The sequence below is a fragment of the Dermacentor andersoni genome, chromosome 4 (genome assembly GCF_023375885.2).
Source record: "Dermacentor andersoni chromosome 4, qqDerAnde1_hic_scaffold, whole genome shotgun sequence".
Taxonomy (NCBI): Eukaryota; Metazoa; Arthropoda; class Arachnida; order Ixodida; family Ixodidae; genus Dermacentor; species Dermacentor andersoni.
In genome coordinates this window covers 114311983-114331622 of record NC_092817.1, presented here as the reverse complement: position 1 = coordinate 114331622, position 19640 = coordinate 114311983, and the positions used below count along the sequence as shown (strand labels likewise).

At 46.3% G+C, this 19640-nt stretch overlaps 1 protein-coding gene across 1 annotated transcript in view; it reads left to right on the top strand.

Annotated features, from left to right (window-relative positions):
- Positions 1 to 3380: 3380 nt before the first annotated feature.
- LOC126537448 (vesicular glutamate transporter 3-like) overlaps positions 3381 to 19640 on the top strand; it is a 78037-nt gene continuing 61777 nt past the window's right edge. The window contains exons 1-2 of the mRNA XM_050184456.3: positions 3381 to 3756; positions 13280 to 13395. Of these exons, the coding sequence (XP_050040413.2) occupies positions 3637 to 3756; positions 13280 to 13395 (236 nt within the window). The 5' untranslated portion in view covers positions 3381 to 3636. The remainder of the gene's footprint in view (positions 3757 to 13279; positions 13396 to 19640) is intronic.

Sequence of the window (19640 nt, the reverse complement as noted above, 5' to 3'; positions counted from 1 at the left end):
CACTTTGTGTGCATTCGTGGGCTTGGCTTGTGGCTGGAAAAATCACTTTTATTGCGAAAGCATTACGTGCACTATGAGGCAAAAAAAAAAAAAAAAAACCGGTGTTGTTCGCAACGAGTGGTAACTAAAATCATCATCATCGGTGGCGTCATCAGCGTCTTGTATGATGTCACTACTAATACAGAATTAAAGTTAGAACAAGGTGACTTGGTTCGCAAGGTAAAGTGACTTAAGTTGCAGTAAAGTGAATTAAGATGCAGTAGTGAATAAAGGTGAATTAAAGTAGATTACGGTGAATCAAAGTTGATTAAGGTGGATTAAGTTTGGTACAAATTAGAGCAAGGTGGATTAAAGTGCATTAAGGTGGATTAAGGTTAGCACATATTAAGCAAGGCAGGTTAGGATGTATTAAGGTCGAGTTGTGAAGGATACGTGACGATGTATGACGTCACATATCATGGACGTAAGCAGAGAATTAGAGAAGTCATTATGCTTTCGCATTCAAATCACGTAAGGATACATAAGTGACTGACGATTTTTATGCAGCACGTACGTATGGAGCAACAAAAAGTTGTATCGGGAGCTTTTCACGTAGCTCTACAATTTTTTCATCGACACTTTTCATCTAATTATAATATTTGAGATGTTTATTAATTCATTAGGAATAATTATGCGATTGCAAAAAATAATTTGAGCATCTCTAAGCGACGGAAAATAGCATTACCTTGGTCCTGTCCAGCTACGTGCCATTTGCATATTTTTAATGTTTGCCTCAAGTTACGTGGAAGGCCCGGTACATGCGTCCTGTCATTCCAGACTTTTGCACAGGCGGTGAGGACGAGAGCGATTCCACATGCTCATAATTGCCTACCATTGAGGACCAGTACCTGCCAGTCACTGCCATTTTCCGTGAATATTGTTACGTTGTTCATTACGTGATCATGAGAAGGAGATTTACAGAAGAATAAAAATGGATTAGAGTGAATACGGCAGGCACTACCAAATCCTGACCGAAAGCTTACCACTGTCGTTGAAAAGAAAAGTGTACAATTATTGCATACTACTGGTGCTAACATATGGGAGAGAAACTTCGAGGTTAACAAAGAAGCTCGAGAACAGGTCATTAGGAACCTCGCAAAGAGCGATGAAAATAATAGTGTTAGGCGCAACAAAAAGCCTACAAAGGCTTTTCACACGGTAGATTCTGACACTGTTTGTATTGCACACTTGGTCATATCAAAGCCTTCACGATATCCAATCAATCTGGTGGCCGGAAGTGCCGCCCAAGTTTCGGAGCACTGTGCGCATTTATGAAACCACGTCTTTGCATTGTTTTCAGCCGATGTCACTTTCTGTACTAAAAGTTGGATTCACGTCTTTGTCGAGGTAAATTTTATCGCTGTTTGACTGCCGGCGTCTGTTCGCCTATAAAATTGATACGTGTCCTGCCCTGGCTGATCGAACCATTTGTTATATATGGAATGTGTGCGGTGGTCAGACGTGGTGGACAACCACTTTTCGGAGCCACGGAAAGACAAAAAGAAAATGAGTAAGAGCTCTGGCACTTGAAACTGCTTGCCTTGGTTTTCATACCACAATAATAATAAAAAAGCAAGTTACAACTTGCGGAATAGTTTCTCGGGGTCATTTCATTACCAATCTGTCCTTACTGGACGCAAGACTTGATAAACTTATGCTGACTTCGCGATCCACGTATTAAAATTTCAGAAAAATAATGCAATTTTCTTCATTCTCACACGCATAGCAGAGGTAGGGCTATCTAATTATGCATCACAAGTGTTTCTAGGCCGGCCACGAAAGCAGCGTTTTTGACCATGAATACCAAATTTCTTGCAAGAATATAGAATTAATTTTTTTTTTCAGGCAATCTGCAGAACCTATCAAGCTCGAAATATTTTTCTGCTGTACTATGTTGACAGGGCTACCATTATGTATATTATTTTCGCTTTCTGGATTTCCCTGTTCCGGAAAATACATTCACATTTTACATTCTTACTTTTTCTTTTGCCGGTGCCAAAAGCACTCGACATGTTAAAATACATGAAAATTTCCTCATTTTGGCAGTCACATCTCTTCTTTGGCTTGCCATACACCCTATCTAATTAACTGGATGTTGCGATATACTTTCTAAAAGATATCTTCATTAGTGCCTCAGCTTGACAACAACAATAAATTCTTGCCAAAACGCAAGAACACATTTGGCAGAAATATATATAAGCGGGGACAAGGAGCTTTAGACTTCAAGAAACACGTGGAAATTTTTAAACTATATCTGTGATGGTCTAAAAAAAAACGCTGGTTGATTTGACATGGATTGGGCCCACAGCACAAAGGTGGTATAAGATTGGTTCATCGATGTGAACACTGGTATCGAGGAAGTTAGGAAAACAAGAGGTGAAAGGCAGAGAAGTTAACCAGATTAAGTGTCCGGCTGGCTACTGTGCACAGGGGTAAGGGGCAGAAAAGATAAGAAAACAAGCGAAGATTAAAAAAAAGGAAAGCATCAGTTTGCACATTCTATAGTTTTTGAATGAGCCCTGTTTCCTTTAAAAAAGCCCACTAGCGTTTTAAAGCAGTTCGTGCCGACGTCGGCTGGGAACAAGAGTCCAAGAATTCTTCCTTCCGGAAGGGGACGGTTGTCAGTCCTGTCCAGCGTGGCGCTGAGGACTTGTCTATCCTCGCTGGGCACTGCGGACCTTTTTCGTTTCTTTCCTTTTTTCCAGAATGTCTCGCAGACCTCTCGTAAACTTCTCGCAATATCTGATGAACTACTCCGAAAACGATCCGAGACTCTTGCGAGTGTCAATGCAGAAATCGACAGACAACGCCGGACGTCAAAACGACAGTGGGAGTGCGAGACTGAGTAAGAAGAAAAGGGCACAGCGAATCACCATCGATCAAACAGCGCGAGTGCCAAGCTGCAATATCCCGCGTGTTCTCGGTCTTTGGAGGCGACGTCATCTGCCCAGACTCCGGCAACAAGCGTGTCACCCAGATATTATTCCCGCGCGCATTACGGCTCCGGACATCCCCGGCTTCTCGAAGCGTGACAGGCAGACAGACGCGCGGGGGGAAGGCGGGCGACGGAGGAAACAAGGCGCTCGCCAAAAGAGCGCCGGTGTTCGTTCAAAGTCGGTGCAGGCGCCGATGCGTGGCTCGAACGGAAACGACGCCCCCCCCCCCCCCCCCCCCCCTCACCAACCTCCCACATACAGACACGCAGACCCACTTCTGCACACCGGCGGAGACGCCAACATCGCGAAACCAATGTATGCGAGCAAGAAACTGCCGAGCAGCTCGCACTGCATCTCGGTGAATGTGCAGCAATGCGAAGGAAGACGAACAAAGGACCCGCGAGCAAGATGACGAACCGCAGGCCAGAAGCGCGCCTGCCGTGAGAACTAGCTGCGTCGGCGATGCGGGCGTGCTGTAGTACGTACGTGGAACAACAATGCCGCCAGGAATGAATTACGTCGCCGTGGCCCTGGCTCATCCGCGTGTTCCGTCGGTGATGCGCAGATGGGAGGCCGAGTGTCTTCGGAGCCGGGTGCGCGTGTTTGGCGTTGACGGACACCCGCGACAACCCCCCTAAAAAAGGGGAAAGAAAAGAAAGCTATGAACGAGAAATGCAGCTGCGTGGCCGTGCCAAAGCGATATTTGATGATGGCCCTTGTGATTATCGGCGTTCAAGTGGTCATCTGGCAGACTGTCAGCTACACGGCGTACTGCGTCAAGGTTTGTGAGACTTTTGGTCACCTTTAAGCTGTGTGTCGCGGCACTGGAGAGTCACCATCGAAAGAGCTGAGATGTTGCGGTCGTCAATACAATGGTGTTGCCAATGGGGGGAGTGGGGGAATGGTGATGCCGGTACTCCCTGTAGAGGCAGTAAATATACTTGGCGAAGCCTCATTCGCATCACGCATAAAGTTAGAGAACAGCGAAAGAAAGAAGGTAGATTAACGCTCAGTGGTTCTGTAAAAGAGATATCTTCTTGGGCTGCTTGGTGAAACATTCTTTCGTCGAGGAAAAGTGGTTCAGTAGCAGCCGACCGCTGCGTATAGAGGCGAGAAAACGAGGAGTCCGTTCTGTATATATGAAGGCCAGCATTTTGACCTTGCAGCACACGATCTACCCGCGTATAGGCCGTTCCCCCCATACAGTAACGTGTTAGTTGATTGAAATTATACTGTTGGCTGGCACGGAATGCAACGCTTTATCTTTCGCTAAGTATTCTAGAATAAGGGAAGCAATCTTTATTGTTGCAGTAGCAATTGTATGGACACACCAAGCAATGTTTTGCCGTTGTTGTCGGTGTCGCCGTGGGGTTGCGAATATATTTAAGTATAATTACGCTATGTGCTTATCCATGACGTGTATGCGGGTTAATACTCCTGTACGCTGACGACACCAAGTTTTTTTTTCTGACACTAATATATCAAAACTAGAAACAAATGCAAATAACTGGCTGCGCGAACCTTCCGAATGGCTAAACGCAAATTAATTAGAGTTGAATACAAATAAAACAAAGTACGTCCTTTTTAGAGCTCGTACTAGTGTCGCTAACAATCTTTCCTTATATTTTCGTAACGACGTGATAGAGCTCATGGACAGTATTAAATTGCTAGGTGTCTTTTTTTTCGAGAGAACCTGTCATGGAATACATATATTATTTACCTTAAATTAAAGCTATCCGGAGCCACAGGAACATTATGGAAACTAAAATCTAATTCCCAGGACATTCAGAGCAATTCTTCAATTTTCAGTGATTCATTCACATATTTATTAGTCTCCTCATATAGGGCACCACTACAGCTTCCAGTATAGAAAACATTTTTGTCGCACAAAAAAGTCAATTAGATCTCTAGAAGGCTTAAGGCATTGCGAAAGCACTCAGTCTTTCCGGGACTGCCACAGAATATTGAGGGTAGAGCAGCTTTACAAACGCAAGCTTGCGACCTACATCCGTACAGATAAAAAAAAAAAAGACCATCAAAGTTTTGAACTATCGTTCACGGTAATGAATCCAAAGTTTGATCTTAAAACAATAAGATACAGAGTACCAAAACTGAGAGGAAGAAATGGTGAACGAAGTCTAAAATATCAAATACCTAAACTTTTGAATAAGAATGAAGATCTTGTTATAGTAATTGAACGGCACTCGTAAGTTGATGCTTTTAATGGTGCTTTGATCGAAGCAATGCTTCTGTAAGCTTATTGAGTGTTGTGTTTTGAAACACACCCTTTTCTTTTCCTTCTTCCTTCTTTTGTGACAGATCTGTTTGGCTTTATTTTTCTTTGTTCCTCATGTGCAGTTGTGCCTGTGTGTCGCGAGATAAGACGACGATACGGTCGTCTTATCAGTGTTATGAATACTGTTTACTCTTTGTTTTCTGCTTTCTATGTACTCTTTGTTTTTATCTTTTCTCTCTATGTGAGTATAAATTCAAATATGTACCTAATTTGTATAGCGCTGTTTCCTCCGTTTAGAGTTTGTATGAGGCTCCGGATCCGGTCAAGTGCAAGGAAGCACCTTTTGTCCCTGACCCTTTGGTTTTATTGTATAAGCTAGGAAACTAAAAAATAATAAATGAAATGAAATATTGCTCCGCTATCCAATCACTAAAGTTGCTCATACCAGGTCTTGCGTTCTTGTCTAAATTATTCCTGAGAATTTCGAGAATGGCAGCCCATGAACGAATGTCACGAAACATAACATCCACAGCGCATGCCTCTTATCTTAAATATTCTTAGACTATTAGATATGGATACGAGGAGGGGGGGGGGGCATGCATAAATGGCATGAAGAACGAAGTTGGTGGCTAATTATGGACATAGGAAAAGCGTCCCGTCACTTCCCGATCGCTCAACACCAGATGGTCGTGGCCAGCCGTCTAGCCGAGAGGCTCACCTCCCCGTTGTAACAGGTGCTGCTTGCTGCGGAGAGCCCATCCCAACTAAATGTCTCTGCAATTTTCGGAATAGACGGGTGTCAGGAGACACGACGCTTTCAAATTTCTCGGAGCTACTGACCACTATTTTACTGGAAACAACGGATGCCGTCATTTTCACAAAGCTTCTAAACAGGAGGCAGCCCCGCTTCGGACTGTCTGCCTCATCGGCTCCCGAGCGTGACCAAATAGCAATATGCGTCGCGTGATGACTATAATATCATGATCGCAAGTTACTTCCAAACATCTCTTCGAAAAAGTCGGACAGAAGGTCACCAAAAGTGAGTGAAACGTGCGTTGTATGATAGTGTCGAAGTTCCAGCGCAAACCTTCATTCCTTTATTTTTAAATCTAGAAAAATATTGCACGCCCACAACGCCGAAAGCGCGATTGAGTGATAAACTTGCAAAACAGTGCCCACCCTCTTCCGTACGTAGCCGTGGCGGTACCACTCACTGGAAGGTCTGGCTGGAAAACAACGGTGATCTCCGCTGATACCTGGGCTGCAACAAGTCTGACCTGCAAACGAGAAGAAACACGACAGTGCATTGTCTTGTTTTGTTTGGCCACATGTTTAGTGCTGTTCATTTTGCCAAGTCTTGTACCAGCTAGGACATCGACATACATTACACAGATGCATCAATTTGTAAGCGAAATTTTAGTTTTTTTTAATATTATCATTTTTAAAAATAGCATTATCATTTTTAAAAATAGCCACTTCGCATAATTTGATGCGAAGTGGCTCCAAAACGTGCCTCCTCGTAGTTAAAGCATTCTTGTCCAGGGAGTGCTGGGAGTTTGTCTTTGCGTAGTGCGCAACATCCATATATATTGTTACGCGCGAAGGAGACCGTTTATCACCTTTACGGATGAAGCGGGTCGTTTACTTTAGGTCGCGAAGGTGAGCGCAGTAGCGGCCAGCTGGTTAATGAACTCAGCGTCGTCCTCTTCCTCTTTTCCCGCTCGGGACCGCAAGCACGTTCACCGATCTTCGTTTTCCTCACGCGTAACATTCCTCTCGTCGCAGGCAAAGCACTCCTGGCGAGTCAACCCACTTGTCTTGAAGTGAACAATTTCAAGCGGGTGACATGGACAGGTGGCTCCGGTATCAGTACCGCGACTCGCTCTGGCTGAGGTCATACGGGAGGAAATCAGGCAGGCAGTACAAGCCCCGGAGCGAAGCGAGACACCACAGCACGAAGTACAGCAGCCACAGCCTCGCATGTCGTATGCGGAAGCTGCGCAAAGTTCGTTGTCCCCGATTTTTCACGATGAGAGCGACGTCCCGGACTTTCATGGTGTGCGCGCCGTTGAACAAGCAACTGGCGACTTCAGGACTCACCACACGCCGTTCATGGCTTAAACACGACTGCCCCGCAAGAGCGACGTATGGCGCACTGCAGACCGGAGGCACTCGTGTTTTCATTGCAGTGAAGTCGATAACCTCTACAGGGGCATGTTCTTATGCGTATACTGAACAAAGTTTCGACGCAATGCCGGAGCTCAGATTCGTACTGCAGGAGGGCATCTCATAACTCCAATTGGCCGGTGCACGGCGCGAGTCAACATTCGGGGCTTCACGTACATCGGCGACTTCATCATTCTTCCTCAATGTTCAAAGGATCTTATACTCGGCATGGATTTCCTTCGGGCGAACGGTGCCATCATCGACCTGCAAGAGTCTGGAGTCAGCTTCGCTACTACGCAAGCCATAGCGAACAGTAATGACAACGACCGTGACATCGCGCTTCGCGTAGCTGACGATCACGTCCCGTTGCCACCCAAGAGCAGTGTGCTTACCCTTGTCCGATGCAACATGGAGGATGACGCCGAAGGAATTGCTGAGGCAAACATCCCCTTGCTTCTAGAGCGCAACATTTGCATAGCCAGAGGGCTTCTTCAGGTGCGAAACAAATGTTCAGTCGTTTTCCTAACAAACTTCAGCAAAGGGATCGGCATGTACCGCGAGGAACGACAATCGCATTTCTTCGCGAAATCATTGATGTTACTGACATTGCCACATTGGAAATCGCATCGTCTCAGCAATATAATTACCCATCCAAAAGAACGGATTCACGTTAACGCTGCTCTGCCAGACCATCAGAAAGGCCGTCTACTTAGTCTCTTGAATGAATTTGCGGACTTTTATTTAACGTCGTCCAAAGTACGGCACACGTCCATCACAAAGCACCGCATTATTACGGACCAGTCCGCACGTCCTGTTCGTCAGCATCCTGGCAGAGTGTCTCCAGTGGAAAGGGAAGCGACCAAGCATGAGGCGAAAGAGATGCTCCAAGACGACATGATCCAGCCGGCCTCAAGCCCGTGGGTCTCCCCTGTAGTGTTAGTCAGAAAGAAAGACAACACACTACGCTTCTGTGTAGATTATAGAATGTTGAACCGTGTCACCAAGCGGCGATGTTTATCCATTGCCACACATCGACGACGCATTGGATCGTTTGCAACATGGCAAGTTTTTTTCTTCGTTGGATCTTAAATCAGGGTATGGGCAAATCGAAGTTGATGAACAGGATCGGGAAAAAACAGCGTTTGTGGCACCTGACGGGCTTTATTAGTTCAAAGTTCTTCCCTTCGGTCTCTGTTCCGCACCTGCCAGCTTTCAGCGGATGATGGATACCATGCTTGCTGAACTCAAATGGCAAACCTGCCTCGTATATTTGGACGACATCGTCGTGTTCTCGAGCACGTTTGACGAACATCTCGCACGACTCGAGAGTGTCCTCGCTGCGATCCATACTGCCGGCCTCACCATCAAGCCTGAAAAATGCTACTTCGGGTTCCAAGAGCTCAAATTTCTTGGCCATGTCGTTGGTCCTAAAGGTGTCCGACCAGACCCCGACAAGTTAGCTGCCATCGCCGAGTTTTCGCCGCCCACAGACAAGAAGGCTGTCCAACGCTTTCTTGGTTTGTGCGCGTATTATAGGCGCTTCGTCGAGGGATTCTCGAGAATTGCTGAGCCTCTGACACGGCTTACACGTGATGATGTGCTTTTCATTTGGGCGGACGAGCAGCAGCAGTCGTTCAATGAATTGCGCAAGCGTTTGCAAGCGGCCCCAATACTTGCTCATTTCAACGAAGATGCTGACACTGAAATTCATACTGACGCCAGCAATACGGGTCTCGGCGCAGTTCTTGTGCAGTGGCAAGCTGGTGCGGAACGCCCGATTGCTTATGCAAGCCGCAGTCTCACCAAGGCTGAGAAAAACTACTCAACCACTGAAAAAGAATGCTTAGTGGTTGTGTGGACAATTGGTAAATTCTGGCCCTACTTGTATGGTAGACCCTTTAAGGCTGTCAGCGATCAGCACGCCCTATGCTGGCTTGCCAACCCCAAGGATTCTTCAGGCTGACTAGCCCGGTGGAGCCTGCGCTTATAAGAGTACGACATTACAGTTGTCTACCGATCTGGAAGGAAGTACAACGACGCTGACTGTTTGTCACGCGCACCGCTCCCTACGACATCATCAGACCCTGACCATGACTAGCCATTTGTCGGCGTTATCAACGCCACAAAGATGGCTGAGCACCAGCGCGCTGACCCTAAGCTGCTGCCGCTGATCGAGCACCTTCAAGGAGTTGAAGGTGTTTTACACCGCTCGCTCGTGCGCGGGTTATCATTGCACTATTTGCACAACATCCTTTACAGGAAAAACTGCGGAAGCGGTCCAAATACATACCTCCTTGTCGTGTCGTCGGCGATGTGCCAAGGCATTTTGCAAGCCTGCCATGATGAGCCATGTGCGGGACACTCGGGATTCGCTAAAAGATTAGCAAGGATACGACAGAAGTATTACTGGCCCCGCCTTTTTTCTTCCGTGCAACGGTACGTGAAGACCTGCCGTGATTGTCAGCGCCGCAAGAAGCCACCAGTTAAACCGGCTGGCCTTCTCCATCCTGTAGACCCTCCTCAAGCACCGTTCCAACGAATAGGAATGGATCTACTTGGGCAATGGCCCAAGTAGATCCATTCCTATTCGTTGGAATCGCGCAACAAAATGATAGTCGTCGCTACCGACTACTTAACCCGGTACGCCGAAACCGAAGCTGTTCCGCAAGCAAACTCGTATGAAGTGGCCCAGTTCTTTGTACGCCACATCGTCCTACGACATGGTGCACCGTCTGTTCTCATCCTAGATCGCGGTACAGCCTTTACAGCCGAACTTATGCAGGACGTTCTGCAGCTGACGCATTGCTCTCACCGCAAGAGCACTGCGTATCACCCTCAAACCAATGGATTAACGGAACGTCTGAGCAGAACGCTGGCTGATATGCTGTCCATGTATATCGACGTAGAGCACAAGACGTGGGACGAGGTTTTACCCTACGTGACCTTCGCGTATAATAATGTTGTACAGGAGACTACACAGTTTACGCCGTTCGAACTTGTATACGGGCGCCACCTCACGTCAACACTTGACGCCATGGCTTGACGCCAAAGAGCCGAAGAAGCACGCCAGCTTGCTCGGCGTCGTATCCGGAGCCAACAGCATACCGACACCCTTCGACACGACCAGGGTCGACGCGACGTCCATTCAATACCGGCGCCTTCGTGTAGGTCTGGATGCCCATCCGTCGCCGTGAACTCTCGGAGAAGTTGCTCCGCCGGTGTTTTGGTCCCAACAAGGTTACTCGCCGCCTCAGTGACGTGACTTACGAAGTCGTCCCCTGCAGTTCTGACCCCGGTTCGCTCCGTCGTCGTCCTCGCGCTGTAGTTGTTCATGTAGTACGCATAAAACCATACTATACGCGTACGTGAACGCCGAGATGCACCTGAGGAGCTCCATTTCTTTTGTCGCTGAAAGAACTTTTTCACTCAACTGAGACGGTCGATTTTCGCATGGGAGGCAATTGACACAATGATGTGGGGCTCCCGCACCGCGGGACGGCGCGCGCAAAGGTCGGCGCCATGAAAGACGATGAAGCGCGTAAGCTGCACGTTCTTTTTCTGGCCCGCCATTAAAGAGCAGCGTGTCTATCTTGCAAGACTCCCTCTTCAGTCTACGTTACAATATATATATATATATATATATATATATATATATATATATATATAGAGAGAGAGAGAGAGAGGTGAAAGAGGGAAAGTAGTGGTAGTTGTCGACGCAATGACGACGATGGCAAGACAACATGAGCAGAATGGGATGACGGCGAGTGTATGATGACAGTAGCGTGACGATAACTGTATCACGAAGCCTGTATGACCGCGGCGACAACGCTATGGCAGCGTGACAACGAATGCATGTCGACTGTCTGACGACGAAGGCGTTACGTCGACGGGATAACGAGTGCCATATGATGGAATGACGGCTATGTAAAGACCATGATGGCATCACGACCACGAGCCCATACCTACTGGCCCAAGCGATCAGACAACCTGGGTGACTGGGTCGGGGTATATGGCGTGACGACGACGCCATGACGAGAGTAAGATCACGAGGCTGGAATGACGAAAATGGAATGACCAGCACGGCATCCTCAGGAGCACGTATATAGTGCGTCAAGCAGGTAAACAACTTGTGCCGCTGGGTTGGCGCGAGAGGACGGACGGACGGACAGACAGACAGACAGACAGACAGACAGACAGACAGACAGACAGACAGACGGACGGACGGACGGACGGACGGACGGACGGACGGACGGACGGACGGACGGACGGACGGACGGACAGACAGACAGACAGACAGACAGACAGACAGACAGACAGACAGACAGACAGACAGACAGACAGACAGACAGACAGACAGACAGACAGACAGACAGACAGACAGACAGACAGACAGACAGACAGACAGACAGACAGATAGATACATAGATAGATAGATAGATAGATAGATAGATAGATAGATAGATAGATAGATAGATAGATAGATAGACAGACAGACAGACAGACAGATAGATAGATAGATAGATAGATAGATAGATAGATAGATAGATAGATAGATAGATAGATAGATAGATAACCTCAAACTTGCGGAAGTAGGCAAAGAATGGTATGCGCGTAAAAAAATTCCGAGGTCCCCTAAGCACATATGAGTTGGCAATGCGAAAGCATTCATGTCCAAATTGAACGCCGCTGAGCGGTCCTTCGAATTATAAGCTCCTCTCAGGCAAGCGAGCGCGTTGAGGCGTTTTGCGCAGTTACAACGCAGGCGAGAACTTGCGCGGACATGGAGTGCGCGGATAACATAGGCTTCCGAGAAGGCGATGCCTTCTCCCCTCACGCAACACCTAGCGCGCTAGTGCGGCATCATGCGCACCCTTTCGCCCGCTCTACTCCATCAAGGCGCGCTCGTGCCGTGGAGTCGCAGCCAATGGGAATTTAGGTGCCGTTTTGCTGCTACAGACGCCGGATGCCGGCTCAATGAGCTGTTTGACGCTTTCGCAAACAAAAGGCTGAGGATCCATACTGCTGAAGATCCATACTGTTGCGTGTCGCCTGCGTCCTTTATGTGTTTTATCTTGTGAGTGCTGCTCCACCAAATGATGAAAATCACCGGTGTCCCGCATGCTTGAATAAATGACCACTGAGAACCAGTGTCAATGAAATCACCGATGCTCGTTTGAGCTGAAGTAGAGTGGCAGTCAACTCTTCCAGGTAGAAAATAGTAATCAGCGACTTTTCCATCTCCAAATCAGTAACTGACCCAGTTAGCAGCCGTGTTTCTAGTTGTGATATCAAGTTATACTTAGTGTTTGCACTATTTCTTAACGCCACGTGTGTGTCTCATACGCCTCCGAGAAAGTGCGCTGAGCTGACGTTTTACTTGTCATAAATTTTTAATTCTTGGGGGGCACTTATTCGCACGGATTCGCGTCATATTTTCTTAAGCCTCTTGTGTGTCATATGTCTAATAAGGTAGGAAAAAATGCGGCCCAATGCTTAGCGAAGCACAGCAAGATCTTCCTAGCAACAGCCGGTATTTGTCGGGTGCATGCTAGATGGCGCCACAATAAAGTGCCTAAGAAAACACAGAGCGTAACCAAGGCGTGTAGCACATGCGCTTTGTAAGCGCAAGTTCGTCGACGTGCGCGACAATATGCACCACTTTAAAAGCAAGAGCACGTATCTCCGTGGTACGGTGAGCAACAGACGCCTGGACTTGGTATCGCAAGTCCTTTCAGTTTCAGCTTTATGGGAATAGCCTAAGTGAACAAAAAAGCAAAGTGCACGACTTTTTGCGAAATTAAATACCATCGAGGGTGCACGTTGCGACGACGGCATGAAATTGACTTTTCCTGGGTGGCAGATTGGGCATCGTTATTGATAGAGTTTTATGCGCATGTTGCAGTGGAAGGACTACTTCCCGTACCAGCAGAAGGAGCCTTTCGTCTACTCTCACCTGGTGGGTCTCCTGCTGTCGCTGCTGCCAGCCTCCCTGGTCAGTGTCAGCTACGGCGCGAACAGGTGCGTGTTCACTGGGCTCACCTTGCTTTCGCTAGGCTTAACCCAAGTGTCTTCCAAAATAATGTTAGCTTGAGCTGCATTGTCACACCCGTGGACGCTGTTAGCCTGAAACCGTGGCCTCTGAGATCGCACCAGCGCACCTTGCGCACCAACGTAAGGTCAGTGTGATCTCGGAGGCAACGGAGAAACGAACGCGGGCAACTGTTATTTTTTTACTCCTCGTTTTATGTCTGCGCGTAGCCTTCCTTGCCATTTAAGTCCTTGATGGACACATGTGGGTTGGAAAACATCTTTGTTATATCTGTTGTGCCTTTTGGGGCAGTTTCGTACGCGAGGACATTGATGCAAAGGAATCGTGCTGTCACGCAGCCAAGTCATGGAGCGGATTCATCGCCAAGCACCACCGATAAACAAATATCTCTGGTGCGACCGTAGCTTTAACAAACTTGTAAGTATTAGGCACCGCATTTGCAAAAGCAGACTGACTATTTCGTCAAGTATCAGTAACCACTTAGGGCTATTGCGGAGGTTATGAAAATAGGCAATGGGCAATAACGCTGGGTGGATTTCGGTTTCTATATGGACATGCTGTGTGTTTATTGCTTTACAGATGCCGCTATAGAACGTGAACGGGTGATCAGTAGATGAAACCTGTCGACTGTAACCTGGCTGATTTACCTGCATAACGAAATAAGTTTCCTGTTCGCCTTCGAATAATAACAGAGCCTACCGGCACTTGCTATCGCGCGAGAGCTTTGGGAAGTCTGATGGGTCACGTGCTGTGAAGGAGCGCTCGGGTGTAGGAGAGCCCCCCATACACGCGCACTCCCCGGTGCGTTGCGCGCGGTGGAAAACGGCGTGCTTACTCCCCGCCTTCCCCCCTTGCGCCAGTGGGATCGAGTCACCATCCTCGCACGCTTCAACCTCGCACGATTTCTCGCACCTGTAGCATACGGCGCGCGGCAGCGGTGTTATCGCACTTGCACTTTATACGGAACACCACGGCGACGCCGACGCCCGAAATGCGCCTGGAGTGTCCATGTAATTGCTCTCGCAATAAAAACCGTCGCTAAACAGACAAAAAAGTCGCCAAAGCTAGCGACAAAGAGAGAGAGAGAGAGAGAGAGAGAGCGAGAGAGGCAAGGCAGAGAGGTTAACAAGAGGCTATCGAGTTTCCGGTTTGCTACCCTGCGATGGGTAGCAAACCCTGCGATGGGTTTGCTACCCATCGCAGGGTTTCCTTCAAATGGCTTTGAAGGTGGGCAAAGAGAGAATGATAAAGGAAAGAAGGAAAGAAAAAATAACAGCTCGGCTGCTTGCACGACTTTCTGATGCGATGGTAAGTCACGTCGATGTTGCGAAATTTGCTATTTCTCTTTCGCTGTCGTCGTCTTGTCCTCCAAGGCTCGTGCTTTTTTCTGATTACGTAGAATCCGAGGCTGACGCCCAACGCAGTAACGGGTGAGCTGTGCTCTAAATTACGTACGTTCGCTATAAGTAACGCCGATTGCATCCACAGCGAAATTGGAGAGTGGCTTTCCCTGGCAACCCACGAGTCCGCTATCCACGTCCACATCCACACACCCACAACCACATCCACGAAACAGGGTTGGCTATATCGGGGAAGATCTATCACCCTCCTTAAAGGACACTGGTCCTGACTTTCCCAGGCTGCTTTTCGTGCGGCGTCCATCGCGAGCACGAGCGCAACTAACCTGGGCCGCATCGGACTCACTCTACCAGCGGGCCAACGCGGACAACATGGACTACAGCGCATACCGGCAGCGGGGTTTGAACCCGTCCACCTTCCCCTATTTACTAACCTACAAGAACGAGTCTCGTTTAGATGGTCGAATTCTTAGGTTCTCGTGTACAATAAGGGTGGTTTAAGCAAAGTTACTTCTTGGTTTTGTATGTTCGGAATTACGTCTCTGCGTCCGTGTTTTTTAATATTTCTCTAAGAAATTGTAGTCAGGGTCCACTGTAGACATAATTGCTCGCACTGAGTGGTCAGCCAACTGTCGAAGATTATTTCGGGGAAAATTCCATCAAGGGTGTATTCTGTATGTGTCATGGTTGAACCAAGTAATGATGCTGATGTCGCTGTGTTCATTGGCATGCTAGGGTGCCTCGATGTCCTCCGTCGCGGCGGGCGAGGAAGATATCGAGGCACCTTACAGCTTGCCTTACCATTAGCTTCGCCTTAATTAGCACTAAAAGTCGTGGTTTCGACTCCCACCAAAGGTCGAGGGTGCGACTCCTACCAAAAGTCGTCGGTTCGAGGCCCTTAATTAGGATTACATTTATTAACTGCACCCTAATTTACTTCCTCTTAACACCAAAGGTCGTAGGTTCGACTTCCGCCGGAGGTCGTTGGTTGAAGTGATGATGATGATGATGAAGCCTCAGGTAATGGCACAAACCCACTGAGGGGGATACCACGAATCGGGTGGTAATATGATTCAATAAATAAAATAAAATAAAATGAAATAATTTGGTTAGTAAATAAATAACCCGAAAAAGGAAAAGAAAACAAGTAATCGAAGATGCAAAATAAGCTATGAATACATGAGATAAAGTATTGATGAATACTAAAGTAAGCCTTGCATTGATAGGAATGTTAAAAAAAAAGGATATACTTAAGCTTCAGTAAGGTAAATTATGAATAATAATAGTAAGATTTAAAATGTGAATTTGTGCTTTTACTTTTAGAATTTTTTATAATGTAGTAGAAATAAATCAATTCTTGAAACTAAAAACTATTAACAAGGCATTCTTTTTGTGCCACATAGAAAATTATAAATGGCTAGGCTAACGTTCCTGTGGCTATTTCCCAAAACTGTTGCTCCAAGGGAGAGTATAACAGTGCTACTTAAAGGTAATCCTAAATTTTGAAGTGGAATTTCTAGACATAGTTTTCGATGAGTAGAGAACCGCCGGCATGATAATAAAAAATTATCTATAGTTTCTGGTTCATTGCATAGGTAGCATAGAGGGGATACCGCCAGACCACATTTGTGTAAGTAAAAATTAAGTGCTGGAATACGGCAACGCAGCCTGGTAAATGAAACTTCAAATTTCCGGTTAGGACACCATTGCCGGTTCCAAGAATAATTTAAGTGTAAAAAATCTGATGATTTTGCTAATGACAGAGCTTTTTTGTCCTCGCTCAAAGAAAATTTCCGATATCTGGCTGCAGTAATGTGCGCAGTTGCCGGCAGCACAAATAGCACAGGACCTGCTAAAGAAGCTCGTGCAAAGGAATCGGCTATTTCATTAATATGAATGTCTCGGTGGCCAGGGACCCATACTATATGCACTAAACTTAAGTGAGGTGGAGCTAATGAATAAAACGTGTTTCCGGTTGTCGACTTTGTAGACGCAGTAAGTGCACTGCATACAGATAGAGAATCTGTGACGATAATGACTCTTGTAATATGAATGGGTAATTTCCGCAAGGCAAGAACTATTGCCAGAAGTTCGGCATGAAAAACTGATGTGTAATCTGGCAGGCGAAGTGAAAGAGACCAGTTGAGGGATGGTGAGTAGATACCCACACCTGCCTTCTCTTCACACGAAGAAGCATCGGTCGCTATTACGTTCAATTTGAAACGGGCCAAATAATCTTGTAAACGGTCATTCAAATATGTTGTGGGGAGAAATTTCGCATTGTGTGGAAAAATGCCTGCAAATTCAATTTTCAGCGACCCTGGAGATCTATGGAGCGGAATTACTTCCCTAAGGCGAACATTTAAAGGTGCTAATTGTGCTTGCACAAATACAACTTGCGGGGTATGGAACCGTGACCACGTGTTCTCAAAAAATGGATTTGGTTCACTAATGAATGCATATTGTCCACGTCGTAGCGAAGATTCATAAGCTCTTAAGTAGGTTTGAACCGTAAGCATGCGGAATCGTGTGTGAAGAGTAGGTAGGTGCGCTTCCTGGTATAATACATTATTAGCAACGAATTTAGGAAGACCTAAACGTAGTCGAAGAGCTTCTCTTTCTAACAGAACAAGGGGCCTTAAATTATATTTTGTACTTCCGGCTTCCGGAGAACAAAACACAACCAAATTCTAGAATCGGTCGTACATACATACGATAAATCATAATTAATGTGTCACTTCGCATACCAGAACGTCGGTTACTGATTCTACGTAGCAAACCTACGGCTCGTGTCGCCTTCGTTCCAATATTTTCTATGTGAGAACGCCAGTTCAGTTTTCCGTCATATGTGATGCCCAAGTATTAAGCGATTCTACCTGAGGAATGGTTCTGTGTTCATATACTAATGATAACTGTAACGGCCCGGAAAGCGGAAAAACAAGGACTGCACTTTTGTTTACGTTCAGTGACAGGTGCAGGTTGCGAAGCCACGTCTGTAGAGTACAGAGGTACGTTTGCAAAGACAGGTGAAGGGAATTGATGTCTCTAGCTGTCGCGAAAAATGCAATGTCATCTGCATAGACATAGAGATTCACATCCTGGTGCAGTGGTACTGAACTCATCAACAGGTTAAATAGTATAGGAGACAGAACAGCCCCCTGGGGCACCCCTCTTGTCTGATCGAACATTCTTGAAGAAAAGCCGTTTTGAAAGCAATGAAATTTTCTGTTTTTTAGAAATTCAAAAATCCATGCCGTTATATATTTCGGAAAATTGTAGGACTGTAATGTGTCCAGCAGTAGAGAGTACTCAACGCTGTCATAAGCTTTTGCTATGTCAAGTGTCACTAAAGCGCTAACTTCTTTTCTATGCTGAGCAAGTTGGATGCGGCTTTCCAAATCTACATGCGCACACCAATTGAAGAGACCGGGCCGGAAACCTATTTGACTTGGGCTCAGTAACGAATTTTCATATATATGATCCATCATACGATCATATAAAACTCTTTCAATTAGTTTTACCATATTTGACGTAAGAGAGATAGGCCTAATGTTGTCAAGGTTGTAGCCAGCTCCTTGTTTTTTAAGCAGCGGAATAACTTTGGCTGTCCTCCATTCTGGTGGAATCCAAGCATTTTTTAGAGAATAATTCACTGCGTTAAGAATGTCATCAGAAGACATTTCAAACAACATTTTTAGCATGGCATTGGAAATGCCGTCAGGACCTGGTGCTGAGGCAGGCAGAGATCTAAGGACATTAGAGAGCTCTGACACTGTGACTTCCACGAAGTCATCAGCGATGGGAGGCCTTAGCGGCCCATTCGGCAAACGTGATGTTAAGCGTTGCGCTAAGCCCCTTCCTATGAATACTAAAGAAGCAGATAACACGCGTGGTGAAAGTATTATCGATTCAGTATTCGCTGGTGTTGGTATGAATTTTCTATATCGAAGGAATCTGAACAGAGCTTTTTTGTTGCTGGGCTTAGAGAGGAATTCATGATGTTTTTCGTCATACTCGTGTTTGGCATTCGATACTGTTTTCTTGAACGCAGCAGCTGCGAATTTATAATCACTACAGTTACTCGGGCACTGATTGTAAAGTAATTTCTTCAACGCGGCTTTTCGTCTTCTATATTCCCGCGTTCAATCCGAATTCCACCAACGAGAGGTAGTACTTTTGCTTATGTTAACATTAAATTGGGACTTTTTAAAGGAACTTTTTACTACTGCGCAAAGCCTCATGGCTTTGATGTCATTGGGTAGCGTTTTCTGGAAATTGAGGGCCGTTTTCAATATGCTCTGAAATTTCTGGTAATTGACAAAAGTACGCGTCGGAGACTCCAGGGGAATAACAGGGCAGACAATGTCAAACCTAATCGGTAGATGGTCACTATTTGAAGCTGAGTCGACAGTAGACCAGGACGTTACGGAAATTCCTGAACTGGCAAATGTTAGATCCAATGCCAATTTAGAAAGACCCTGAATAAAAGTAGCTGACTTCGTGTTTAAGCAACAAAAATTTTGATTAATTGCCCAGTCGGATGATCGCTTTCCACATGAGTCCGTTTTGAAACCCCAAGACACATGATGCGAATTAAAGTCTCCGGCTATCACAATTTCTTTCCTACAAGAGTCGACAACGGTATCGAGGAAACGAGTATCATGCACGCCTGTGGGAAAATATGTATTAACTAAGGAAAATGGGGAACAACCAGGAATAGTTACATCTATTGCTAGTATATCACACCCCGTAGACATATACTGGTAGGAAATTTTTACTTTGTGGCATATTTTAGTTGCTATCAAGAAAACAAGTCCTCCGCCTCTCGATGGACGGTCCAATCGAAATAAACGATA